Source organism: Pyricularia pennisetigena, chromosome 5 (genome assembly GCF_004337985.1).
Source record: "Pyricularia pennisetigena strain Br36 chromosome 5, whole genome shotgun sequence".
Lineage (NCBI taxonomy): Eukaryota > Fungi > Ascomycota > Sordariomycetes > Magnaporthales > Pyriculariaceae > Pyricularia > Pyricularia pennisetigena.
In genome coordinates, this window is record NC_043743.1 from 2,863,236 (window position 1) to 2,891,089 (window position 27,854).

The 27,854-nt window shown below is 48.9% G+C and overlaps 7 protein-coding genes across 7 annotated transcripts; 4 read left to right on the forward strand and 3 right to left on the reverse strand.

Moving 5' to 3' along the window:
- Positions 1–95: 95 nt before the first annotated feature.
- PpBr36_08793 (uncharacterized protein) lies at positions 96–672 on the reverse strand (the record flags this gene model as incomplete). The annotated part of the gene is made up of 3 exons (XM_029895918.1): positions 96–227; positions 368–515; positions 665–672. The coding sequence occupies 3 exons, from the start codon at positions 670–672 to the stop codon at positions 96–98; spliced, it is 288 nt and encodes a 95-aa protein (XP_029747239.1).
- A 1,626-nt stretch (positions 673–2,298) lies between these two features.
- On the reverse strand, positions 2,299–3,219 carry PpBr36_08794 (uncharacterized protein; the record flags this gene model as incomplete). The annotated part of the gene is made up of 1 exon (XM_029895919.1): positions 2,299–3,219. The coding sequence occupies one exon, from the start codon at positions 3,217–3,219 to the stop codon at positions 2,299–2,301; it is 921 nt and encodes a 306-aa protein (XP_029747236.1).
- A 6,935-nt stretch (positions 3,220–10,154) lies between these two features.
- Positions 10,155–10,412, forward strand: PpBr36_08795 (uncharacterized protein; the record flags this gene model as incomplete). Its single annotated transcript, XM_029895920.1, has 2 exons — positions 10,155–10,305; positions 10,375–10,412. 2 exons carry the CDS (start codon positions 10,155–10,157, stop codon positions 10,410–10,412), a joined length of 189 nt encoding a protein of 62 aa, XP_029747237.1.
- A 1,316-nt stretch (positions 10,413–11,728) lies between these two features.
- Positions 11,729–11,836, forward strand: PpBr36_08796 (uncharacterized protein; the record flags this gene model as incomplete). Its single annotated transcript, XM_029895921.1, has 1 exon — positions 11,729–11,836. The coding sequence occupies one exon, from the start codon at positions 11,729–11,731 to the stop codon at positions 11,834–11,836; it is 108 nt and encodes a 35-aa protein (XP_029747234.1).
- Positions 11,837–14,312: 2,476 nt separating this feature from the next.
- PpBr36_08797 (uncharacterized protein) lies at positions 14,313–15,215 on the forward strand (the record flags this gene model as incomplete). Its single annotated transcript, XM_029895922.1, has 1 exon — positions 14,313–15,215. The coding sequence occupies one exon, from the start codon at positions 14,313–14,315 to the stop codon at positions 15,213–15,215; it is 903 nt and encodes a 300-aa protein (XP_029747235.1).
- A 6,805-nt stretch (positions 15,216–22,020) lies between these two features.
- On the forward strand, positions 22,021–22,437 carry PpBr36_08798 (uncharacterized protein; the record flags this gene model as incomplete). Its single annotated transcript, XM_029895923.1, has 1 exon — positions 22,021–22,437. One exon carries the CDS (start codon positions 22,021–22,023, stop codon positions 22,435–22,437), a length of 417 nt encoding a protein of 138 aa, XP_029747232.1.
- Positions 22,438–25,025: 2,588 nt separating this feature from the next.
- PpBr36_08799 (uncharacterized protein) lies at positions 25,026–27,671 on the reverse strand (the record flags this gene model as incomplete). The annotated part of the gene is made up of 2 exons (XM_029895924.1): positions 25,026–27,057; positions 27,142–27,671. 2 exons carry the CDS (start codon positions 27,669–27,671, stop codon positions 25,026–25,028), a joined length of 2,562 nt encoding a protein of 853 aa, XP_029747233.1.
- Between the last annotated feature and the right edge of the window lie 183 nt (positions 27,672–27,854).

A 27,854-nucleotide genomic window follows, 5' to 3' on the forward strand; every position in this document is an offset into this window, starting at 1 on the left:
ATCACTGCCCATCGAATGGATGATTTCTAATCTCATCCCAAACAGACATCTCTCGTTTTTTTTTCTCATCATCCACCATCCGCGAGGCCATCCTTTTAACGCTTCGCCGCCGTAGAAGCCGCCTCCCTCCTCGTCGCGTCCTCCAGAAGCGGGACGTCGACGTGGGAAGCGGGCAGGTGGATATACCTGACTACGCTTCCACGGATAAAGACATTCTTGACGGCGCTCTTTTTGTTGGGGTTGTGAAACATTTCCAATGTCAGTATTTGTTTCTGCAAATCAAGATATTCCTCGGTCCCCCGCCAAGATTCGGAAGAGGATAAGAAATTAGACGAATAAATATATAAAACAACAGAGGAATGCCCACCAGATGCGGATATTTGATATCCTCCACGACGGATATGTCGTCGAGCTTGAGGTTAAGGTACTGGTCGACGCTCTTGAGGGTGCCGCGGATCTGGATGCTGTTCTTGAGCTCGACGGTGATCTCGACGTCGATCAGCGTCTTGAAGAAGCTGTAGATTGTTTTTCAATCAAGGACGTAAGCCAACGGAAACCAGTCAGCAAAGCGGTGTCAATTCTTTTTTTTTTTTGAGCAATTATGTTCTTGCAACAAGACGAGGTCGTCCAAAGGTGTTGGTTGGTTTTGTTTTTTTGTGAGAACGAGCACATGTTGATCACGTGGCATCGATGTGTTTATGGTGAGGGAGGGGGGAAGAAGGATGAAAGAAAGGAGGTCGGGATCCGCATTTTCTGCTTCTTGTTTACCTGAAAAATAACATTGCGGCGGCTTCTATTAGGCAGAGGCAACGAATGTGGTTAGACCGTAGTGTGGGAGGAGAGGTTGGTGATGGGATCGTATGCAATATCACCCAACAGCGTCGGCATCAAAATACAGTCAGTAGATCATAGGTCGAACACTGTCGCGGATAACTTGGGTTGGTTTGGTTGTGGGCAGGATGCAAGGCAGTGCACGGACCAAGTTTCTGTCTCGGTTGCGTCGCGGGTGATTTTATCGCTGCCACTGACCAATTGGGTTGAAGGAAGACATCGCAATTTGATGGATGCGAGCTCCCTACCTCAGGTATTGTTTAAAGAGGTGTAAAATTCTCAAGCACACTTCATCACTCAATAACTACTTCTTCATCAATGTTTTTTTTAAGCGTTTTCAATTTACGACATGGCGATCGAAAAGAATCCGGTGACAGATCTAGCAGCCGACAGAGCTCTGTAATATCTAGCCCTTCCTCCCAAACAAACAAGCAAAGACAAGGAGGCATTCCGTGCTCAAAGCCAACAAATTCAAAAGACGCAAAGGAAAGAAGCTGGACTCGCGGAGCCCAAGGCATCATAGCTTTTCAACCCCCATTCCAGGCCCACTATCGTATGCTGCGGGTGTCTCTTCCAACTTGCTCAAACCCACCAACTCATCATCAGGCTCTGGCCGAGTACACCTCTCCATTGCTTCTTCTTCAAGAGTCCAAGCATCAAATATCTCCCCTCCAAAACCAAGTCTAGCCTGTACTTGATAGGCATACCAAATTAAAACTGCAAATGTCCTGTACCATAGTCATCCGCGTGCTCTCATTGCTCGTGACCTTAGAAAACAAATTAACAAAATTGAGATGGAGGATAAAGAATGGGCAATTGCTGAGTTTTAGTTGCAAATGACGATAAACAAGCGACGAATTATTCAGAGAGGACTTGCAGGTGCCAAAAAAATGAAAACGACAGGAGAGAAATTGTCCTGACGATGAAGGTGGAAAGGAGAGGGTCAAAATCCTCTGCACTGCACCTAAGTTCCAGCAATCGACCACGATATATGACTTGCGCCTTGTTCAAGGAATTGGGGCAGAGGTTGAAGCCAATGTTGATCCCACCAAGATTTGGCCACGACAACAAATAGAAAAGACACTGAAGCCCGAGAAGCGTTGACATACCATGAAATTGAAAAGAAAGAAACAATGAAATGTCAAATTCTTTATGTTCTCGAAAGGGAAATGAAAAGAAGTACTAAAAGGCTCCATAGGTTGCCCAATCTCTGCACAATGTATCGCTAGGATGACAAGGAAAGCAAACCGCAAGCCTCCGGACTCCTCGCCAAATCACCACAACCAGGAGGGTCAGAAACTGTCGCGAAGAAAACCGAAAAAATAGAGCAGCCTGGCATATCTGAACACTTTCAAAATCGTAAATCGTGTCATTAACAACAAAAAGAGAAGGCTCTGGGTATAAAACTGGGAGTTATGCATATACGACGAAGGGTAAGGGGTTCTTTTTTTTGGGTATGTTCATTCATCATCCATCGTCCTCGGCATCTTCCTCCTCTTCAACATCGGGACTTTCTGTGTCCACCTTGGCCTTCTTGTTGGCTGTATCCGGGACCGGCATGGACTTGCGCTTGTTGCCGGCCTTTGCTGGCGGCGAAGACTCGACATCATGCTTGATCTCTGATTCAGCGCCACCCAATCCCTTCTGTTTCTCGATCTCGAGGACCTCGTCGGCAGTCAGGAAACGCCCACCGGGACCGCGAGGCCGCCGCATGGCATGATTGTGTCGAGACTCGTGCAGATAAGGTTTCCGTCCCTTGGAGGTCAAGCGAAGTTGCTCTTCAAGCTTCTGTCTTGCTACACGGCGCTTGAGAATCCGATGGAACTGCTTGGCATTCACGTAAAGTGGAGACTCTTCCACTGCACCAGCAGCAATCTCGGGTGATTGAGGCGGGCCCATCTGTTGCGCCGGCATGGTCGGCGCCGCAACACCGGGGCGAGCACCAGTGTGGTTCATCATGGCCTGCGCATTCGGTAGTCCAGGACTCGTGACCTGGCTCATGCGACGTTGTGCATCCATCTGTTGGGGAGAGCGAGGATCGCCCCTAGCTTCCTTCTTTGATCCCATACGCGGTGAGGTTTGCTGCAGGCTTGGGTCTGACGGTAAACTGTAGGGGTAGTTTGAACCTGAAGCGGCAGCTGTGGCCGCCAGTGCGGCGGCCTGGATTCCGGGCATTCCATAGTGCAAGCTTTGCTGGGGCACTCCGTACGATGGTTGGTACATGTGGTTCTGGTTGGCGTTTGCGGCTTGCTGGTTCTGTTGCGGGATTATGGGCGAGGTCTGGACGTGTTGAGATGTTGGCGATGTAATGTTATTAGACGCCGTCGAGCTCTGAAAATTAGAGTGCGCATTCTGCGGCGGTTGCTGGTACTGCGCGTACTCCATCATTCTGGATGATTGATGGCAAAGGGCGCGCCTATGTCACTGTCTTGTAGTCGGTGAAGCTCAAGCTTTTCGTATGCTTCGCTTAAAGCGAGGAATGGCTGGTTTGGTCAAGCGCAGGTGGAGTGTAAAAGTCTGGACGCACGCGCAAGAATCATACGGCGATTGGCGACTCTAGATCAAATGAGCAAACGGGTAAAGCTCAGTTACAGAGTCACACAAAAACGTCGATGTCGGGTTGGGCACGCGTAGATCAGGGCTGGCGTCACTTGGGTATCCGTGGACTTGGTTGGATGTGCACACCCAATCTATTGGTTATGCGTGGATGCGCTGGCAAGGTGTCTAGGATGGAGGTGAGGGTCAATTGGCTGCAACGCGACATATGTGAGCTGATGTAGTTGGGCCGTGGGGCAACCTGATTTCAGGTGTGGCTAAGCTCTTGGGCTTCGAAGGAGACAGGCAGGTAGATAGATAGATAGATAGATAGATAGGCAACATACCAGCGCGAGGCCACGTGAGTATGGATGATGACTGTGACGCGAGGAGCAAGGTGAGGCTTGCAAGGCAGCCCAGTTTCGGATGCGCAGCGGAACGGAGCGGACTGTCTCTTTGGCCAAACGGCGTAGGGGCTTTTTTTTTTTTTTTGTTTTTTTTCTTGTTCCCCAGAAAATCAGTCGGCCAACCGTTTAATCTTTGAGCTCTGGGCTTTTCAAGATCTATCCAACCAGGTTGTTAGCCCTGCAGTGACGCGATATATAAGTGGTGGGCGAGACAGCTTGGACAAGAAAAAGAAGGGTGGGGATCTGGGAAGGGTCGGGGGTAGGTCGGTGGGCGACTGATTTTGGCGCCTCGGAACTCAGCCCTCCCACCACCGACTTTGATGCGTTGGCATGCATGACGACGGAACATGCAGGATCCAGGCAAGGGCCACCCCCTGTCGCCGAACCCCCAGCTCATCCGCACTTCCACTTTGAAAGATCAAAGATGAACTGTCTGCCCGCCTGCTTCACCAGGCAGTTTTGCGTCGGCGAAGAATGTCTTCAGAGCACAAATAAAATGGTATAAATGGGAGACGTGGGGAAAATATAGATGCTGAGGTCGGCGACCTGAACGACTTCAAGGTCGGGAAATATAAGCTAGTAAATGCACGGAGCCGAGGAGCTACGGTTGTCGCACTCAGTACTGAGCAGCCGTCGACACCGCATTTCCAGACCTGACACCACAAGAATGACGTGCACAGCAAGGAAAACAAAGAGCAGAACACAGGCCTGACGACAGGGTTGTGAAAATCTTGGATTTCACGCATGTAACTCCCACCGCTACTTAGCTGGGCCAGAAAAAAATTGCCATGTCCGATGCAAAGAGCGCACATGAAAAAAAGAAATGAACAATTGAAGACCTTATGGCTGTGCAGGTCCAGGACGGCCGTTCAACTCCGTTTGAGGGGTGGACTGGAGGCATTGCGATTGATGAAGCGATCGAAGGGTTGCTTAACCAAAAGAGCCCGCCGTTTACGCAGCAGGCTCTGGATTGCAAGCGGGGAGAGTGGTGTGGGGCACAGAAGCGCTGGGGAGGTGGGTGTACATGTAACATGGCTGTAGTGTACTTGGAAGTGATTGGGTTTTGGGGGGAGGCATAAAAGCAATGTAGTTGGACTTAAACAAGTACTTACTGTTGATTTGACGATGAGACAGTCGGTATCGGGATGAGATCGAAAGGCGATCAAGGGCGGCTTCTATGTCTCAGTGAATAAGACTGCTGAGACAATGTAAGAATTAGTATGACAAGTCTGGCAGTTTCAAACAAATAAGCAAAAAAGCGAATTGTGAAAACTACCAAAGACATCTGTACGCTGTACGGCACTGGAAGGGGTAAGGTATATAAATCAGGTGCGCATGCAACCATTGAAAACTTGCTGATTCGCTGGCCTCGCAGGCGGCAGTCGAGCGCGATTCTCAATCGGGCAACTTGAAAGATTATGAAATGTAGGGCAGCGGGTTTAGAAGTATATTGAAAAAAAAGATCTTTTTTGTCGGTGGAGAGAAGAATGCATGCAGGCTGATTGTAGGCCAAGGTCAGGGAGGGAGGGGAGGCGAAATTGATGGAGGGACACAGCCAGGTACTTAGACTGCCAGTTCCGACCATAACAATCAAGGGCAAATCTGCTTAGCAGCCATAGAATGACGAATACACAAGCACAGGTGTTGCGAATAGCATCAACCTCATCTCCCGATGCCATACTGAACTAATTGTGCTCCGCAGACAGGAGGAATCACCTGACCAGGGTCGGAGCCAATTGCAAGACTCAAGAGGCAAATGGCGATGGTGATAGGCCTCCAGAATGCTGTGTGTTTTGGACAAATCGAGACGAGGTCTGAAAAAGGGTTGCTGAGAACGAGTGCTGATTTGCCAGTAATTCCCCATGGCCTCTCCGCTTGGAGAAAGTAGCGATACGCCGTGGTGGGTTGGGGTCTTTTTTTTCTGGGCTCGGCAGGACATGGACCTCTGATGTGTCTTGCTCAGGTGGAGATGAAGGCATTTAATCGAGACGAGATAGCCAACGAAATCGCCGACATACCTCTTTAGGGTGAATGTTGGTGATGCGATTGATAGACACGCTGTGTAACAATCACGACCGAGTATGCAAACAAGACCCAAATTGAGGGAAACAAAAAGAGGGCGGGGAGGACAAGGACGGATGCGAAGCGGGCTGTGTCAAACCTCAAACGTGAAACTTTTTGTGCGGTGCATGCAAGCAAAGCAGATGTATCAAAGGCAAAGCACGGAAGGAACAAGCAAAAACAGAACGGGAGCTTGATCCCATTAACTTGTCCTTGCATGTAGGTACTGGGATCTGGTGTTGTTCTCGACGACAGCGTACCAGGAACACAACCGCACAGGATAACTAACTTGACAAAATCGAATTTGACTCACGTGTACCAGGTTCTAAAGACCTGACGTCCAATCGATTGTTATACGACAAGGCGTGAAAAAAAAGACTACCCCTCGGCCCTAAGTCGCAAAGGGACGTCAAAATGTTTTGAGAACGAGCACGCGTCGGGTTCAGCCGTTTGCGCGACAACGGTATGGCAGTTTTGGCAGGTTGAAATGAACCCCGCGACAAAGCTAAAAGAGCCTTGGTTGGGCGAGCAAGAATAAAGACGTGGAAATAGAATTAAAAAGAGACCAATCAATGGACGATTAGAACTCTTTTTTTTTTTTTTTTTTTTTCGTTCGCGTCGAATGAAATTTTTCGATGAGTCGGGGGCCGGTCTGTCCGTTGATTTGATGGATTTTTGCGCGAGGATGGAGACCGAGCCGTTTGGGTGATTGATTGGTCGTGCGAGAAGGAGAGACGAGGAGCGCGAAAGGTGATTTGAGGAAGCGGACACACAGGCCTTTTACTGAGCGTTAGTGGCTGAATCAGCCAAGGTCCAAAGTGGGGTCGTCGCCCCGTTCAAGATTTTCTTTCTTTTTCTCACTCGACCTCAAATCCAAGTTCCAGCCTTACCAACCCAGCCGCCCAGTTCCTCCGCGATGTGTCCGAACGGTCGACTGTCAGGTCGATTCGAGCGTCGTGATGGATGGGTGGCTGGTACGTGACGTGACAGGGGTCCATGCTGGGTCGGTCTGCATGCAGTCATATATGGCCATGGGCGACGAGAAGGCGTGGCTTTATTCGTTCTTCACGGCTCTTGTTCTTTAAAAGCGGAACCAAGATGATCGACAAATCGGGAACTTGGACATTTACATTAAATGATCAATGCCCTTTGATGTGCTTTTTTTTTTCTTCATCAAGGCGACGCTTTGAATCAGCCATAAGCGTGCTGCAATCCCTCCTTCCCTCTCTCACATACATACATTTACCAAAGGGTAGCATGCACTAGAGCACTTATCTCGCCATTCGGAGGCAATAAGCGGGCTTCAATCGCCCCTAGGCCAGGGTGCTAACCCAGAGGATGGTGACGAGCTAAAATTAGACAATAATCAGCATATTGATCGTTGCAGTCGCACAATTCTGTCCCGTGTTGGTCTTGTTTTCGGCACATTCAAAATTCCAATTAACTGTCAATTTGGGCCGCAATCAATCGTCAGAAGCCGATCCCATTACCATCAGCGCGAACATGCCGTGGCTGCTCCCGCATCGTGACGCTGACCCACGGCCATTATGACCCGAAGAGGAAACACGACCGAAGCACTAGAATATCGCAAGAATTGCCACGGCACGCAGGACTTGTCGCAGGTTAAGTGACCCTCCCCCTCCCTTCCTAAACCTTCCATTTGCTCCGACTGTCAGCGTCGGCCCAGATCAAGCCCCATTTCAAAATAAATCAAGGAGCAAAACCGATAAAATAAAATATTGAAAAAGCAACAAAAAATGTGACCCGGTTCTCGCTTCAGAATACGGAGGGAGCAATGTACATAACTACTACGTCAGGCACTAAATGTACATACGAACTCGGTACGGAGTGATTAGTAGGTGACCGCCTTTTGTTACCGTTTGCGAAATCCCTGCGCGCCTGAAGACAGGTGCCTGAGGTGGGCGCCCTTACAGCAGTAAAAGTCGGTGAGGCCGGCTTTCACTGCCTTAGCGGAGGCCTTTTTGGAAGGGGAGCAGGCATTGAAGAGAAGATACAGAATCGAACACAAAAGTTGTTCACTTTTCATGTGTACGTTGTAAGCCCCTTCTGTGACCGACGCCAAACAACAGCAAAAAATAAAAAATAAAGCCCCCCTCCCGAGGCCTATGGCAGCACACTTGCTCACAATCGGTCTACCACTCGCTTACAGTAGCGGAGGTTTGCCCCTCCGAGTGGGTAAACACTATATCCACTTGGCTAAGATGATTGGAAGCAGAGCGATGAATTTCTGGGATATGCAAGCCAGCAAAGCTGTCGAATCCATGCGCCACAGCCACAGCTGTGCAAACGACAAAGGGGCCCCATGGATGATGTCAGTAGATAGAGACTACAGGGTAGAGTCCAGTACTTGCACGTGCCCAACAAGTTTGAAGGGAAAAAAAAAAATCCCTCTCGCCCTCCACCCACTTCACGTCTCCAAGCCTCTTTAACGCCAAACTGCTGCGTAATTATGTACGGGAAGGATAAAAAAGGAGGCGGGAGGTGGGGGGATGTCTGGCCGGTTTCGAATTTGATGGAATTCCCCGGTCAGGCTTTAGATTGGACAATGCAACCCCCGAGCAAATATGCTCGTCGATCTTCGGGCCAAAACCCCAAGCTTCAAAGAAAATGCTAGTGTGCATCACAGGGCGGAGGGAACGCTCTACCAATTTTATTCGTCGGCGGCAAACGCAATAGCATCACAGGAGTCTCGACCACCCTTCAGCACGTCAAACTGTGGTTACCCGAAATTGTTTTCCCTTGCCCGTGAATTGAGGTTACTGGTGTGAAATGAAATTTGCAAGGGTCTGTTTCCGTCGTCTTGTCGAACGTCGTTTTAACCGTTCAGCTCTAGTCACGTGGAGCTAGGAGGTGCTCGGTTAGACATGCCTGCCATGTTTGCCTTGGGACGTTATGTCATGTCATGACTACAATGTATGCGAACGTTAATAGTGATGTTAAATTCTGTGGGTTTAGGCTTCTCAACGTTACTATGGCTACATTGGAACTAATCGGCTAGAAGCATGGCTGTCTAATATTCCTAATACCTTTTCTATCAAACTCAGTAATGTTAACACGAACGAAATGGGTAGGATGCTGACAGGCTACTCTTTGGATAACATAATGGAGTATCGCTTTCGAAGATCAGAGAACAATCGGGCTACGGCGGACCTGGATATGCTTGCTCACCACTGATTTTAAAATGAGATCGAGTCAGTGAGCATCTGTTTAACATCAATCTGCACGTAGACTACTTTCACATGCGTCCATCACAATCTATGAATTTTTCAAGACTAGGTTCTCATAGCATGGCATTGGTCTGCTTGCCAACAGGAAGGTAATTAGATAATGCCCCCATACGACAGCTGAGCACTCGACTTAGCGCCTCTCTTGATGGTTCTCTCTTTTGGCGATTCTGGGCAAGGTTTGCCAATAGTAAATAACCGCCAGATGCTACTCTCTCATCGGAAAAAAAAAAAAAAAACCATTTCAGTATGAAATTTGGGCAACAGCGAACAGCGACGCGGCGTTGAATCAGTCACTCTGTTCTCGATGAGTTTAGTACGTTCACCTTGTTAAATAAATTCCCAAGTGAGTAATTCTCATGTTCAGGCAGTATCTACCGCAAACTATGCTGATGTCAATGCCTGAATCGTGGTTCCTGCATGATCTCTTCCATGGATCAGACCGGCGCCTCTTCCTTGCTGCACACAGGGACTAAGGTGATGAAGTCGACAGGTTCGTCTTGACTCGAGATTCCCAATGAACATGGGTTCACTAGATGCAGACAGACCAAGACCGACCAAGACCGACCATCAAACTAACGAGTTATCCGAGAGTCTATCACTACCACACTACTAGAGAATATTCGTCAGGCAGCCCCTAGAATGTCATCGGGTTGAGATGATATACAGTATGAAAAATTCCAGCGCCGTACACCAGGAGTCGCTTGTGGGATAGCTTATCAAGCAGACCTTTTCGCTGATATAAATATGAACCCGAAGCCTGTGATACTCAGGTTGGTACCAGGGCTTGCGTGTTCCATGGCCACCAGCTGAGTATTGTTGAGAACCACTACAGTATACGATAAAGAAAATAGGTCGGAAAGATCACAATTATACAAATAGGCTCCATGGGCCATCCTCAGTGGCAACATGGGCATCAGTCAGGGAAGGGCAATGATTCAACCCATTTTGCATGCACCAAACAAGACTATCATTGCCTTGCTACTGAGTCTTCTGTCGTGGCAGGTCAATTTGGGTCCTCTTCCCAAGCAGAACCCTAGTCAACTGCTACAAGAAAGTGTGTGCAAAGCTCAGCATGGAGTCATTGACTGATACACACTCAAATCGCGTCGATGGGCATAGGATTTCGCATAGCTTCAGTGAGGTATTTTCCAGGGCCATGCGAGAAGTGACCGGGCTTGATGTGGCACATCGGCAAACTTCATCGGGTCTGGTAAGGTTGGGATGCAACAGGGTGCTTGTGTCCACAGATAAGGATCCTGCATTCACTGCCAGGCATCTTGCTACTATGTCAGGCCAGTGCCAGACCTCCGAGCTACTTGGTATGGCATAAGATGTCCATCACTTCTGTAAGGGGTAGCAGGGCGTTGTGACAGATTCTAAGCAAATGATGACACCGAGGTGGAATGCATGGATAGATCTGATGTTTAGGGATACCACAGTGATCTTGCAGAAGGCCTCAGGGTTCATGTCGTATATGCAGATGTCTCATTTGCAAAGCAGCCGAGTAGTAAGAAATTTGCAAGTACTATTGTAACTCCTCTTGTATAGCACAGATAAATAGGGTCCAGCGTGAGTGTGGACGAGGTATACGAATCTGGTGGAAATCCGGTGGAACCTATCGTGGATACTTGTCAACGAGCTTCATAGACAAGCGCCATACAGCAGTCAGTGTAAGCTCCTAGGTACGTGTGTGGGCAGCCCTTCATATCTTCAAAGGATCATGAATGCTCCGGGGCGAGGCTTAGGGTGACGCCGGGGCGAAGGAGCACACTCATAATGTCAACAAGCTGACCAAACTAGGAGACAGGGGATTTTAGCTCCCGCGAGAAGGATGACGCTTAGTGCACTACGGACAATAAAAAACATAGTCTAGACCAAAAGGATAGTTTTTAAACTCCCGGAACATGATGCTTATTGGTACCAGTACCGCTATATCGCTATAGGTGCCACGTAGCAAGGATATCAGACAGATAGAACTACTGACAACTGTTCCACACAACTCGGGCCGAGCATCCATCATCAATGTCCAGCGGCTAACGTCCTTCGGGTGTCAGATTCAGGCCACACTAACTTGAGCCTAAGGAGAAGGCAAGCGTACGTCGAGCTCCAGAGAGCAGCGTTTATTGTTCATAGCATGGGGCCCGGCATTAGGCTTGAGGCACGAGAAGATAACTCTGACAGGGAGATTCTGCCTCTCGGTGCATCGTCGTCTGAGAAACTCGTCAATGTCAGTCAGGACTGGAAACTGTACGTCTGTATTAAGCGCATCAACCACCATATACGTAGGTAGCGACGGATACCCGCGACCAGGGCTAGGATCCCCGACGAGAAAATAACCGAAACAGCCATGGGAGAAAGAGGATAGGACGCTAAGCACCGGATTATGGAACCTGATACCCGTCGACAGCCGCAGACCGCCATGGGCTTCCTCCTAAGCGCGGCTCTTCTCAGGAGGGAAGCAGGCCTCACTAGTCCACAGGTGTTTGTTTACCTCTATGATGGCCGGCAAGGAGCCAGGGGTGAAGGCGGTAAATGAAGCGAGATCTTCTACAAGAAGGAGCTCCTGTTGATACCCGCGCGCTCGAACATTAAAAGTAGTCGAGATATCGTGGTCTCGACCTGAACCTAGCGCTCACGCTAGTACGCATGCAGCCGACGCTTGTAGAACGACTGGCGCGACGGCGAGAAGGGTTGGACAGCGATGGCAGAGGATGCGGGTACGGGTTGCTCCTGGCGCCTCGTGGTTCCAGCTAATGGATGGAGTCGGCGCCTATATCGAGTATGCTAGGGCAAGCGGCCGGATTTGGAGGCCGGAAGGGCATGGCGTCTGTAGTTTTCAGGTGCCGCGCAGTTCTAATATCAGAGATGTTGGTGATGAGAAAAGCTATATTTAAAGTCATCCGAGCTGCACTCTGGGATGTTCAGAAGCTTGACAGGTAATCATATTACCAACCTGAGCAATCTCCGTTTCTCCATCATATCACTTTCATACCATACCTGTCTGTGTCTGTACCATCTTCCATTCCCAACTCTTCTGGCCAAGAGTACTTTTTTGTTTCTATTTTCTCGATTTTCTTGCTGCAAGCGCCACCCACCCTGTCTTCCGCGCCGCCCCCGCCCTAGTCTTTTACCTGGAAGAAGCTGAAGAAAAAGAGAAGGATAGAGGAACAACAATCGATCTCATCGAATTTGGAGGTTGGTACATACAGGCGCTCAGATTGGCCAGCACGAAAGTACGGGAAATTGACCACTCGCAGCTGATTAGAGGCTCGAGACAAGCTGCCGTCAAGCCAACTCTTTGCACGAAAACGGAGACAAGATCAGCAAGCAGGCGAACACAGGCAGCTGAGTGGTTGAATCGAGACGAGTCCTGGTGTCAAGGGTGACAAGCTGGTCGCACCGCCTGTAAGATTTTTGCAGATTGCTGGATTGCCACGTTCGCAGTGGAGGTAGGTCGGCGCCTGTCCCCGCACCGGGTAGGGCCTAGCAGCTGCCGCTCAGCCCAAAGCCAATCAGAGACCCTGTACTAAGAATAGAGCTCCCCCATGATCTTTAGCGCTGTGGTGCCCATTTCAAGCGACCCTCTATAGCCAATCACGACGCTTGTGCTTCCGCCGGGCAGGAACTGGTCCCACTCGACAACGTCTCTCTTGGGCTGTCTCTCCATTAAACGGGCAGGCGCCATCTTGCGATTCCGGCAAAGTCCCTCGTCACGAAATTCAGATACTCTTGCAGATTCGGGGGCCACCAAGCAATTCTCTTACTCTGTCACCCTCGAAAAAGGACCTGGCGGGTGATCAAGGGAAGCAACCTCGGAGAGATCCTTCAGTTGTGACGCTGTGACCCAGTATTTGCTCCAGTCGAATCAGAAGCCTTGGATCACGACATCACGGCATCTGCCAGTCGCCCTTGGCTTTTTCAGGGCTAGCAAGCGGCTCCCACCAGTCGGATGCTCTACAGACCTTGAGAGGCTCCATACACTGCAGAACAGTTACCTGGGTCCCTACCTATGCAACCCAAAGGTGTACATTTGTTAGCTGGTAAGTCACAAACAGCAGCAAAAAGCCAGCTGCGCCTGCAAATGCGGGACTAATGCAGGCATACACACATATCCCTCGCACTACATGGACTGCGCCTCTAGATAGGCCGGTCAACGACTTTGTTCTTGCATGCGGGCGGTCATGGGCTTACATGATACAGAAGTCAGATTTTTCTTTTCTTTTTGAACATCTCGCTGCAGTGTTGGTGGCGTCAAAACGAACGTCGGTCATCCGGTTGGCTCTTGTGCAGTCGGAAGCGCCCAGGTCGCTGTTTGTTTTTTTTAATCTTGCTCGCTTTTCTTTTTCGGCTTCGCGCGTCCTACGTGAATCCCTCTGGTCGCGTATTGCCAGCCTCTGTTGATTTTGGAGATTCAAGGCCCCCCCAAGCAAGCAAACGCGGGCCTGCTGCAATTGCTAGTTTAGCAGCGGATTTAATCCATTTCGAGACGGCACTTTATTGGCACAACAACAACACCACCACAACCCATCCAACCACGGCTCAGACCAAGCGCCGGCGCGCCCATCAACCAACCAGCTTTCCTCTGAGGAATAGGCAGCGCCCACCCCGGCCCCTCCCTACCACTACCCTGTCGCGTTGACCTCCACTGCTACCTTTTGGATCCTATCACCCTTGCCCCGGCACCCCCGGCCTATCAACTCGGATCACATCAAAGAGCTCTCTTTTTTTTTTGGGTGCACTAGGTTTAGCTAGTTGTAGGTACCTACCAACCCACCCGTATCTATCTACTGGTTTAGGTACCTTACTTACCCAGTCTTAGCATCTGCCTTTTTTTTTTTTTTTTTTTTTTTTTTCACTCTCTTCATCTTTACCGCCCACATAATAGCCATAAGCTCCCAACGCCAGGCCAGCCAACGGAAGCTCCTTGTTTTGTTTCAGACCCACCTCAACCTGCATCTGCCCGGCACACACGCGCGCTCTCCCCCACATTGCAAGCAAGCACAGCAGAATATAATCAGTCCAGTGCCTGCTCTCCTGCACTTACTAGCTTCCTTTCCCCCTTCGTCAGCTGTCGACCCTACCTGCATCAGCTTTCTCTACGGGCAAGTTGACTGATAGTCAGTCTCTCCTCCTTGACGACAAGCAGTCCCAGAGTCATTCGCTTGACTTGGACCTCTCCGCTTGCACCAACCTCTAGTGACCTGTCATCGTCACCATCACCGTTCCCACGATGCCTGCGGCCAAGCCCAAGCTCGCTTCTCTCACCACCCCGGTGTCCGGCTCATTCCCCGCGGACGCCATCGCATCGGCCGTATCCAGCGCCAAAACCCCCCTTTCGGCCGTCTTGAGGGATCCGTTGGCCTCCGCTGGTCTTCCTTCGGCCGGTCTGCCCTCGGCTGGCATGGTGTCTCCTTTTGGTACCGTTGCCATTGTCAAGACAGAGGAGGCAATGATCAAGACGCCCATCTCCCCGCCGGTGGCTTACATCGACTTCCTCAGAATGGCCAGCCCAACAAGCATGCCTAGCCCAGCAGTACTCAGCCCGCCACTGACTGCTGGGGCTACCAAGTCAAAGCTTAGTAGGACGTCGACATCGGACTCAACTAATAGCAACAGCACCTGCAAGACGGCGTCCTCAGACGATGCTGCTGATGAGGCTCGAGACATGGATTTGGTGGATAGCGGACCTTCAACAGCTACCAGCGAAGATAGCGAGTGTTCCTGCGACTGTGACCACGCACACAAGTCCCCTCTCGGTAAATGCGCTGCTGTCCCTTCGTCGCCATTTGCAGTCTATCCTCTCTCGGCTCCGGCAACAGGCCAAGCTCACTTTCCGAGCCTCAAGGTACCACCGTCTCCTGCCAAAGGGAACGTCGACTCGCCCGTACAATCTCCGTTCAGCGCAAGATCAGTAAAATCGCCGTTTGATTGGGAGGCAGCACTCAAAGCCAGGAGGTATGCAGATGCAGCCAAGACCAGCAACAACGGCCATCGTCGCGGATGTAGCAAGAGTACACCCGCAACGAACTCGAGGACGAGCGTACGACAGATCCGTGAAGTTGTCACCAGGACCGTCACTTACACCCCCAAGATGGACCCCGCACCAAAGGGGAAGAGGAGAAAAGTTCAATAAATTTTCTCTACAGCATAGACATACCACTACCGCATTTCCTTTGTCTTAATCAACAACCAACCTCTTATCCCAAATCATTGACCCGCTTGGATACGCGGTCCGGGACCGCCCGTACTTCCATAGCGGGATTGATCTCTCCGACAATAAACCAGCGCAACTGTCGTCGTGCACCAAACCAAAAACACCGTCCGATAAACAGATGGAAAATGAATCCTCCCAGAGGGGATAATACTTACACCCACCGTCAGGTTTGAGAACCTGAAATCAACAATTCTCTACAAGAACACAAATAACACGCAAATTACGAATTATGGAAGGCACCTATGATAAAAAGAGCAAGGCGTATTGAGCGGGCGGGAGGATTATCTGTTTTATTTCATATTCTTTTGATCTTTCTGGTTATATTCCCGATGCCCAACAACTGTTGAGTGGCTTGGAGAAACTGGTTACCAACTGGACAAAACACAGCCGCTTGGACCAATCACTTTGTTACTTACGATGCCATTTGACTGATCAAAGGGACTGGGTGGGCTGGAGTCGATTATGCACATGGCATGGAGTTCGAGAGGCGTTCTGATTTCTCAACAACTTTCTTTTTCTTGCCAAGTTATCCACCGAAAGTGTCTTTTTTTTTCACAGTTACTTCTGATACCACCTTCGAGACCTACGTCGATTCTCTTGTATCTAAACACTAAACCCAATCTTCACTCTTGGCTAAGATAATGATAAAAACAAAGATATTCCAAATAATTAATCCCTGACGTGATTTGCTGACCTTGAGCCCAAGGCCTACGAGATCCCTGGCTCACATTTTGTTTATTTTGACGGTATTTTCCTGCAAGAACCCCTCACGGTATCCACGCGCACTCACACGCGCGCGTCCGACGACGGGCTCGTGCATACGCGGCCATTTCTGCGACCATCTCATCAACAACAGATTAGGGCCGCGTGCGGTATGGTCCAGCGGGAATCTCAGAAATTGGTGTCGTTTTTTTTTTCTGTCAGTGTCCAACCAAGGCCAAGGTAGACTGTCGAATCAAATCTAAGGATCTTTTGGTCCCGTCTCAATCCTGTGCGGATGAATTCACATCACAGCCACATTGTATAACCCTGGCCTTACAAACTCGGGCCATCGCTTTGCAGCTTACGCAGCCCGATGCTATAACTTTACCCCCCACCAACCCTGCTATGCAGGCCACACACCGGGGATGATATTGTCGTGTGGGTGCGGATGGTGGGGGCGGGCGTTTAAGTAGTAGAGCACAAGAAAGAAACAAAAAGAGATCGACAAATGCTGCAGAAAAAGGGGTGTTTTTTTTCTGCTTCCAAGATTTCGAAATGCGAAGTTCTTGCTTTGGAGGTGGTGTATGCACTTGCCGCCATCCATTCTTCCCCAATTCTTTTTCTCATTGTGCGTGTACTGGAATTCCCTCGCTTGGCCCGCACAACTCGGCTTTTGTGCCTTGGTTCATTGGCCTCCTACAGGAGTGTTTCTATATCGTCTCGTTGAAATATTATAATCCCAGCTACGAAAATTATCAGGCCACTTTATAACTAGCTTGAGGGGTGATACTTCCCAACTGTGTCGCTGGCCCAGCTGCAATAGGAATAGGAATCGGAATAGGGTCTGTGCCGCATACACGCCGGCAATGTAATGCATAATACATACTACGCACAAAACAAAAAAAATATAAAAAGTAGGTTGCATTTATGAATGTAGAGGCAAACGAACAAATAAAAACATACAACACCGAGGATTCCCAAATGGTCACCCACCTAAATATTAGTTCGGCCCTCATTAAATCGGTACGAGGAGAAAAACCATGGATTTTGGGATCCGAGGCGCCCCAAAAACGGACGCCTTGGCTCCCTTTCCCTTCAGCCAAATTTGCGTTTAACATTTTATTAACGTTATTTTTTGGATCAAACCCACGTAATTTGCACAAAATTGAAAATTCATACTAAATATGTTCTAATTACCTTATTGCTGTTATACGGTAAGCTAACAGCCACGAGACCGTTAGGTATCCTGGTTCGTTACTAGTGCTACGAGAAAGAAGGAAGGCAGAGGTGCAGGTTTTATCCGTGGTAGTGCCACTCCTTTTATATATCGTCCCTGGCCCGTCCCTTGGATTGTACCCCGTGATACGTGCCTTAGGCACGAATCCATAATAGTTTTTTTTTTTTTTTCCCATAAGCACTTTTTCATTTTCGCATTGATATCACTGCGGTTTTTTTGTATCGTTTTTCTGTCACATGCGCCCGATGATTCGACACATAGGCCAATAGATCAAAGACCCAGGTCCCAATTATGAGGCGTGTTAGCTCGTGACAAAATAATTCAACCCACCCGTTCACGGGTTGCCCGCCCCACCAATTTTGTTTCCCGCAGTAAGTGGCCTTATAGGGGTTGAGTTTTCGTTTGGCTCCCTACATACGGGATATTTTTTAAGATTATATGCCCATGGATTTAATGAACCGGCAATGCCGCTTAGCATAACGCATGGATTACATATTCTGTGGCCACAGGCAAAACCTCGATCTGCCGTTTGTAAAAAGCACACATAGCTGCTAAAGCTGTGATAAAATGCCGCGCAAATAGCGTTAAAACGTTAAAATAGCTCTATATAAATACGGACGGATGGTATGTTGTATTTTTCGAACAAACGGCGTCTTTTCATAGCTAAGATGAGAAAATTGGAGCGAATAGAAGTACCCAGAAATTTAAAGTTTGACTTTTCATCAATAAATCCATCGTAAAGCTCGTCAAACGTTTGTTCCAGAGGAAAAGCTGTCTAGTATGTTATATTAGTCCGGCGCACTGAATATAAAGCAAAAAATTTGAATCAAAGCCCACAACTCACAACTCATCCCAGGAGGATAGGCCGCATAGGCGTTTGTTTGCAAAGCCGATGCTATAATTAAAGCCTGACTAAGGTACACGTTAGGTTAGGCTTCTTTCAAGGCTTGGCTTGTAATAAGGAACTTAGAGATATGCTTTTTAAAGGAAGTTGGTACAGGGTTATGCCTTCGTAAGGCATGACAGAAATTGTAATTAAGGTCTTAGTTGATACTAAAGTGTTGGATGGCATCTTGAAAGAGGCGTATGAACTATGAAGTACAATTTTTTACAATCGAAACCAGCCTCGTCCAAACGCTGCAAAACGGAAAAGGATGTGTATATGGATTTTATACTTTGGGAAAATATCTGTATCCAATCGTCGAACTGTAGATTTAAGCTTCGAGTAGTAGATTCCAGGCCTGTGTTTTTTTGAGGATTTCTTTTTAGTTTTGCCCTGATTTTAAAATGAATTTCAGTTCGCAAGCTGTTTCGTCCACAGGGCTTATCTGCTCCTTCCTGCGAAACTAATACTTTTGGGGCACGCTGGGGTCGTGTTTTATGGACAGATAAAGCCAAGTTGATAATATATCTTGGACGTTCTCGAGGCTGTCTAAGTCGTTAAGAAAAAAAGTACGATAGCAGATGCAAAGGGCGCTAACAACCGCCAATATAGGTGCAACGAAAAGTCTGCTAAATTTTCTTTATTTCGGGTAATGCAATGCTTTATCATATTGCTTTTCTGTTTGCGGAAAGGTGTTTATTTTTTGTGGTGGCCTCCTATGCATATTGCAGTCCGCCAAAGCATTGACGGCGAAAGGGGACGAATATAAATGCCGCCTTTTGGACTCACCCCCGATAATCAGGACCATCTGTAGGCAGGATGCATCTGCAAAATTAATCGCTTTATAGGTTTGGAGATGTTCGACAAGAATTGATTCCTGCCCTGGTATGTCGGATTTAATCTCGAGCCAGAGCCTGGATAATGCTTTTATATCGATTTAATTTTCAGTTTCGATATTGCTATACGATTGTTGACAATATTGAACAAACTAGCTTCGAAGCTGCGGGTTGGACTTTTGTTATTAGTCGCGATCAAGATTAGATTCTAGTCTAGTAGTATATTCTGTTCACTGACAAGTTCACAAGCCCGACATTTTGATTAAAAATTGAAAATGCGGCTACCGGCTTTCTAAATTGAGAAGTTCACTTTTGAGTCAACCAATTTGTTTACAAATTTCTCGTACTTGCTATATGGAGCAAGTGTACAATAGGGTTTGAAAATCACACCAAAAACCTTCAAAGTTAAGTGTTCAATACAAAGAAAACTTATTACTAAACATGTCTGTTGGGATTTTAGCCACTTCCTCTCCCAGAAGCATTGCCTTATACACTACAGTAGCAGCAAAGGATATCGATAGTTACTCTTTTTTTCCAATTTAAAAATGGCCCAAAAATCAACGATACCTTGATTTTTAGCCTAGTATCGAGACATTAATACAACACCAGATACTAAACTAGCCTAATCATCAATTAAACTTGGTTCGCAATTTCATATTCTGCTCAGTCCCCGCAGTGAATTAGATTAACTTCGGCTTTCCCAGTGTATATTACGTTGTTTGGCATAGTGGCACACTGGCGTAGATGGTGGAATAACAGGACACTTTTCAGATGCAAACCAACCCCGGGAACTTTGCATTTCAGATATAAATTATATTCCATCACTCCGTTTATATTCACAGTAACTAGTAGGGTTTACACATTTTGAGTTTATTTTTGGATACTTCCAACGGTTTCATCGCCATGATTCCCAGTTCTGGTGTCCTAATATCCGGAGCAACCATTGCCCTAAACTAATTGCTATTATGCTATATCATCTAACTATACCTCAAATTAGGATTTCCCAGAGAACTCTACCATCATCGGCTTGACCAACGAGATTTTGCAGCCCTCGAATGATGCTTGATATGCAGCATTTGACGCATGTTTGTCCAGTAATTTTGACACCAAGGACATGAAACCATCCAATCAAATCCGATTAACGCAGAGCTGTTGCCACACTTGGCAAGTTGCGTATACCTTCAAATGCATCAGCAATCATTGCCGAAATAAACTGACTATGGACGAAGCCTCCAAATATATAGTATTCAACAATGTGAAAAAAAAAAAAAAAAAAAAAAAAAAAAAAGCAGCCGTGCATTAAGCAAACCTTTTAGGTTAAAGCACATTCGCTGGTCCACTGGAAGCAATCCGCAAAAGCGCAAGCATTGGTTCGAAGGTGCATTAGCAAGACTTGGTTATTTTCATTCAATCTGCACCTGGTCGCAACAGGATGTGGTTCAAAAGTACAGTATGGTGTTGGAGAACTCACTTGTAGCGTGGCCAAGACGACAGGGCCCTTTGCGGAACCCGCGACTTTTAGCGCGGCCAAATGGCCAAGACAATTAGGGCATTTGGAGATTTTACACTGGCCCGATACTGAAGATGCGTTACAGCCGCTTCAGTCGCCCGCAAAACCCTTTAGAAATCTCTCTCTACATCCATTCCAACCGAGCTCAATGTATTATGTGGCACGGCATGGGACACAGCATTCTTGGTCGCAAAGGTTGCATGCGTCGAAGATCTCGTATCTTTGCAAGTCCAGCTAAACAGCCTCCGGTGCATTATCGCAGTGGCTTAAACAGTCAAGTGGGGGCACTTGCCGCTACTTCGAGGTATCAGTAGACAAATCTGGATCTTCCTCCACCCTGTCAAGTAGACTCGAAGATAGATTTGCTCCAAACAGTCCATCACGGAATACTTTTGAAAAGATCAGCCAGGCGGCAGAACAATTAGTGGAAACGCGTGTTCTTTTACGTGACAGTGTATTACTGTAGCTTTTCGCTTGCCTGCGTGGGTGAGTTATGCGGGGCCATCCATTATTTTAGCTGTCTGAAAGCGTTCACGGGCTGTAGCGATGGCAGACCTCGAGAAACTTACAAGAACGAGCCAGAACCTTGACGCACCACACAGCGCTTTTCGAAAGGTAGCATGAATTCGCCGGATGCTGAACAGGTCGCTCACGGTGCGTATTCTGAACTAATTCTTTTGCTGCGGCCCTCAGGTTGCCCCGCACAACCAAGAGGGACCCCATCGACGCGACCGTTAATCATACTATACCGTACTTTTTGCAATCGACCGCCAAATAGTCAATAAAAGTCTTTTCAACGACTTGTTGCCGCGGTGGCATCAGAATCCTCGCACTGCCCAATTTTATCGTGACTGGAATGCTGTGAATTACAGGCAGGCTGCATTGCTCCCACCTCAACCATAAGTCCAGTCAAGCGCAAAATGTATCCCGATCTTGACGATTCCGTCACGCCTCCGCCATCAAACGCACCACGGTCTTCCTCAACATCCAAAAAAAAGAATAGTCGAGTAATTATACGAAATTGAACGTCCGCAGCCGACCGAATACGGTGCGGATACACCGCATGCAGCTCGGTTGGCAGTTAATAAACAACAGGATGCTTTGGTCCTGATGCCCAACCGCGCCTACTCCCGGACTCGCAGTTCCTCTCCTCGCAAAGGGCGGTTCTCGTCCGCACAGCTCTCCGACCCAGCTGTTCTAGACTTACATCGGCGTATCGATAAAATTATGACCTTTAGGACTCCATTTATCCGAGCGAGTGAGCAACCAGCCCTGGTCCATCGTCTCGAACAAATAGGGGAAGAACCCTGACCACAGGGATGGTATCTTTCAAAGGATAGCAACGATAGCATACCAACGAACGCAGCATCTGAGTTTTTTTTGCCTTGCTTAAGATCAGAGATGAGGCAGCCAGATGCATAGAAGAGAGGGAATCGGAGACGGCGTGGAACGCCGAAGTACACTTCCCATTACTTAGGCTTGCTACGGAACATAGGCCTGGCGTCAAAAGTCTGCTTGTGCCAACAGCGCGAGTGATAAGTGATTGGCTTCCAGCCATGGCGGCCAGCGGGGGAATCTCGTCGGCAGCATCCTCATCTGCCGCAACCGCTACGACGACAGGGACAGAGTGTGACATCGTTACCAGGGGTAAGATGATCGACCTCGCCCTTGTCTTGGACGAAACCGAAAAAACACCACTTGGGGCCTCTATTAAGCGGGCTATCCAGAAGTCCGGGCAGGTTTCGGTCGACCACACCAGCCACGGCCCGCTGAGGCTGAGGCCAATGGGCATTCCCATTGAAACAACGGTTTCGACCAGTGCAGACGAAGGACGAATGCAGCTGTCAACATGGACAGCGGGCTGGTTCGCTCGTATGGAAGCTTGGGTTTCTGAAAAGCGAGCGGCAAATCCAGGAACCAAGGTTCGAGTGCCATCGATAATACCGGTCATCTTGATCACAAAGCACTACTGAAAGCTTTCGTACAATTGCGACCGAACAAAGGACTTTCAGCTTCTCTACGAGGTCTCCATCGGCAGTACGAAGTCGTTATTGGAACTGTATCAGCTTTGTGGCCATCCTGAGGGATTTGACGTACTGGATAGACGTCGATTTGCGCAGGTTTTTTGAAGCATTGTTTACTTCGTCTTAGGCTTCGGCCCAACACAATTTTCAAACTCAACTGCAACGCCAGCATTGCTTGATTTACCTCAATACAATCGGGGCTATATACATTGGACATTTATTCCTGCTCCTGACAGGCACGTGCATACCCGGAAGGAAGCTTGGCTGTCTTCCACGCCTGGACAGATCTGCGATGTCTCTTCATTTGCAAATCGCTTGTCTCTTATCGAATTGTTCACTTTTATTCCTACGGCCATTTTTACCGGAAGTCGAGAAAAACTCGCACAGGTTTGAAGTAACAAGTTAACACGTTCAACTATCTGTTGCGGGACAGTATTTGGATCACAACTGGCGTTATACAAATGATACGACAGGCGGGTATAAATGCTCCCATGTGGCTAATAATGCCATTGTGGAAAAGGTATATGATATTTGTTATACCTGCTCTACAAAACTCGCGTTTAACCCAATTTCTCAAAGTAGAGGAATATGAATGAGCTAAACGAGTTCCTTCGTGGTAGCGGGAGAAACGCTCCAGCAAGTGATCAAAGTGGGCCATCGAACCTGAAGTATTTCACATTGGGCAATTATAGCGTCACACCATCGTCAGGTAAGGGGGTAAGAACCCGATCCAGCATAAAAGCTGCATCGCACATCAGGGGATCAGGGAACCAGGCGCAGACCCTCCTCCCTCCTATTCCCAGCCTTTTCTACATGTAAGCAGGAGAGAGAAATATTTTCGTTGAAAAACAAAAGAACAAGAATGGGTTCGAAGATATCTATGGCTGTGAACATTGACTGAAGAAGATAAAACAAAAATACAAGAATGATCTTGCCAGTGACGCCCAATGCAGATGATCACCAACAAATGAGAGGTCACAGCCACCATCTGATGGTGAATCCTTGAGCTTTATTCCAGGTTCAAGACTCGATCAAGGAGGGGGGAGCATGGAGAAGGAGGAAGGTAAAGAGCCAAACGAACACTCAAAAGTACTCTACTCCCTATTGGCTCCAAACAGGAACAGAGATCAACCCGCCATCCCTGCCAGGCCACGCGCGCAAATGGCAGTTGTGTAAAACAGGGAAGGGTAATTCAGTGGTACGGTTACAGGGAAACCAAAAATGCTCCTGGGGAGAGGGGTCGGGTATTTGGGTAGTTGTTTCTAAACGCCCAAATGTTGTGTTTCCCGGGGTGTGTACGTGCGTGTGCGTAAAGGGGGGGGGGGGGGGGTGTGTGTGTGTGGTGAGAAATCATCGAATCCCGTCTGGATGGGGCCCAATTGTGACGTGCAGCTGCAGCGTGTTGCATGAGGAACTCTTCCCCAAGTAGTGCCTTCTCATCACTCTGATTGGACGGGTGCGAAGACGAGTTAAGCGCCGGGCTTTTTTTTTTTTTCGGGGGGTGTATCCTTTTTTCGGTCCACTTCTGGGCAAATCGTTCGGGTGAAGAGAACCGAAAAGAGTAAAACAGGGTTAATCAATCGAGGGCTTCCGATGTAAATTTTTTCTTTGGCCGACATGGCGATAATTCCTGGCGGCTACAAATGTAGAAGCAAAAACAACGGAGGTAGTTCCTGAGCTGGTACGACACTCGGGGCGCCTGGAAACAAGGGGGTTTATGGAGGACCAAAAAAACTGCTTGCTCGCCTGCTTGACTTTAACCAAATGTCGCACAAGACAGGGCACATGTAACCTGCCGCAGCAAGCCAGATGTGCTAATTCGCAGGCAAATAGTAGTGCAAAAATCGTCACCTGGGTATTTATTCCAGAAACCAACCAAAACTCTTGGACCTAATCCCTAATCCACGCAAATTAGCTTCTTCATCCACTGTTACATTTTACTGCACTCTGGCCCCCTTGGTTCCTTTTTACCTTGTTCAAACCGGGACCCACTTACCTGCACAGGTGTCGTAAGAAAAAAAAAACATTTCTTATTCTCCGTATAGAGAGGAGGATAAGCTATTCTCTCTCTCCATGCGATAGGCCGCCAGGATCCATGCTCATCACACTGCCACGCCAGGGGGTTCGTGGGCTTGTATGGAGCACAGAGTAGAAAAATGATCCACCGTGCTATGTTCTAGCCCTTTTATTCTATACCATGAACTTTGGCGCTTCGAATCTTCCAAAATGGAAGCTTGTCCGAATGTTCCATTATACAGGGATTTTAAAGTGATAGCATCAACGCAAAACAAGCCAATGCTGGTCTTGCATGTTGGTCCCGGAATGGCAAGATGAAAGAGGGAAACAAAGATCCTCTGAGCGGAGATGAAACAAATGATATAAGGACCGATTTCCCATGTCGGGTGGCTGACTGCTGCAACAACGCGGCACAACAGCCATCACATTTAAGAATAGCATGCGGGACTTCCGTGTTGTAGATGCAACCTCCGAAACATCCGTGTTGGACAAGCCATCCCCTGCAAAACCCGTGTGGTTTTTCAACCTTGCCTGACCTCCTTGGCGACAGCAGCAGTCAGGGCGACGCGGACGCCTGCGCCCGTGAGGACGTGTATCCAGAGCCTCTGCGTGTCACTCAGCCGGTCGTTGGCGCTTTTGACCTCGGCGAACATGACCTCGGGGCGCGGCTCCGTCCGCCACAGCACGAGGTCCGGGATCCCGCCCCCTCGCTGCCTGTACTCCTGTGCCATGACCCTGCAGACGGCCGCCAGCGCCTCGCCCCGGAAGCAGTCGACCAGCTCCACGAGGTCCTCGATCGCAAAGTCCCAGTTCAGGCCCACGACGCAGGTTCGTCGCTCGCGGTGGGCCGAGTCGACTGCCCGCAGTATGGATGCCGCGCCGCCGTTGGCGATCTCCGCCAGCCGGTGGTTGATCTCGCTCGCCCGGGCCGGGTAGAAGGCGTCCGTGTGCAGGTCCAGCGGGCAGGTTTGATAGGCTGTCTGGAATACATTGGGAATGTAAAGGAAGAGAATGTCGTAGAAAAGATAGGCGAAGAGCGTTCGGATGATGCCTCCCTCTGCATGGTAGCCCTTCCAACCTTGTGTCCGGTAGTGTGATAGACACATTTCCTCCACCGAGCACTCTTCGCCGTCTTCATGCTCATCTAACCATATTGTTTTGGTGCTGGGCCCTCGTCCCATCTTGCCCGGCCCGGACTCTTCTCTCTTCACCTGGATGCCAGAAACAGTATGCTCCTCTGGTGACTGTAGTCGTACATGCCCAAAGTCGTGCTGTAGACGTTTTGGTATCCTCAGCTTCTTTTCGAGCTTGACAAGTCTCTTCTGCAGGTCGTAATGATAAATCAGGTGGCAATCGTTGTCTTCTAGAGCTTGCTCACAGGTCATGACTGCAATACGCCGCCAATGCTTCCTGCGCTGCTCTGGGTCACTACCTCCAGTCTGGTCAGCATCGAGGTCGGCCATGTAGTGCTCTTCCAAGAGAGCCTTCCTTTGATACCAAGCACCGCGTCTCGCCAGATGGAAGAGCCGCTGCTCGAGGAGCCGGGAAAGCAGCGAGTGCTCTTGTGCATGCTGGTGCAGACGTCCGTGGACATATGCGGCCTTATGCGCAATGCGCGTGAAAGCATGACCGGCGCTGAACCTGCGTAGATAGCAGCCCTCGCCGGTATCGTAAACGCTGTCTTCTTTGCGCTGCTCCTCTTGAAGAAGCTCACGCCATCGCTCCTCGATATCACCAAAAAGAGCCAAGACTTTCCGGAAGCCATCCTCTCCCGGCGGGCCACTTTCAAGGATTTTGTCAATTTCAAACTCCATTCTCATCGCCTGCTCGAATTCCAGAAGGCTATGGCGTGACAGGAATATATTGGTAGATCTGCAGACGATATATTCAGGAAAATTTCTTTTTGATATCTTGGAGAGAATGATGGTGGTCAGAGACTTCTCCGTCCATTCCGTCGACCTGTAGAAGACCAAGTGGACTCGCTCGAATAGCTTGAATACCAAGGGCGACAGGCGAACGCAGGGCCCAGCGATAGCCAAGACTTTGTCGAGAAACCGAGCACCCTGTTTTTCTTCTGGAATCGGAGTTCCATCTTCGGGGGTGTTGAGATCTGACTGCTCCTTCGGCGAGGCTACTACGCCGGTGGAATCTGTGGTGTTGGATCGACGCAGGCCCACAGACATGAGTGAGACTTGCTGGGTGCTCATGAGAGAGAGTGCCTTTTGTATTTGCGCCTTGTTGCCGCCTTTGACCTTGGCTTCTTTTGCTAGGGTCTTCAGCTCGTCCAAACTCAGAAGAGACAAGGCCTCCTGCACAGTGTCGATTGTATCCTCAGATGAGTTGGCAAATGCAAAGGACCCAGTCAGCGACCAGTCTTGAAGGGGTATGCTGGACTGCCCACTAGGGCAAGGCTCCTCATTCTCGCGACAGGGAAGCTTTCGCGTTTCTTGTAGAGATGCAATGGCAGCATCAGGATCCAATATGTCCGAGTAGTAGCCAAGACGATCCGCACGATGCCAGGCTGCAGTCTTTCTCAGGAAAAGTCGGACATATCTTGCAATAGACCGTCAGCAACCGATGGTCGGGAACCAAAGACACCTGGGTGCCGGCAAGGGGAATTATAACATGCAGACCTACAAATACTGAGCTTCATAGTCAAGGGCTTTCCAGGCATCAAAGACGGCCATTTCGTTCTCATCAAAAAGGTCAGACTCGTCTTCAATGACCGTCTCGAGTGCAAGGTTGAACGCATCGACATAGATGGAGCTCCTGCCTCTGACCCAGTTCCTATTTTCTAGCCTAGAAGCCGCAGTCTCGGGCTCCTGGCTCTGCTGAGAGGCGCGGAATGCTTCGTATTCCTCGATAGCATCCTGCTCGGTTTTGATTGGAGGGAGCGAGCTTTCAAATGGAGTTTTACCCTGATTCGGATCTGGCTCAGGACTTGTTGGTCTTTGTTTTAACTCATCCCCGTTCACCGCCGAGTCTTTACGAGGGGAGCCATCATCAGGATCTTCATCATCAGTTATGAATGACTCATCACCCTCATCTGGCGCCGGGGTGCTGCTTTGCTGGACCTTTATCCTCTTGGCCGGCCTGCCATGAGTGCCTTGAGAATGATTGCTTGCAGATTTTGATGACCTGGGAATCCTCTTCACAAAGGCATTCATTTTCTAGAACAAGTTTGCACAAAATCACATCTGTAACAGATGTCTAAAAGTTGGTCAAGAGAAAGGGGAGAGAAATACCCCGACGCGTTCCGTCGGAACGGCAAGTCACTTGCCACCCCCCAAACCCGCAAACCATGATGTAACAGGGGTCAGAAGCAAGCGCGAGACCACGTGCTAGCGTGT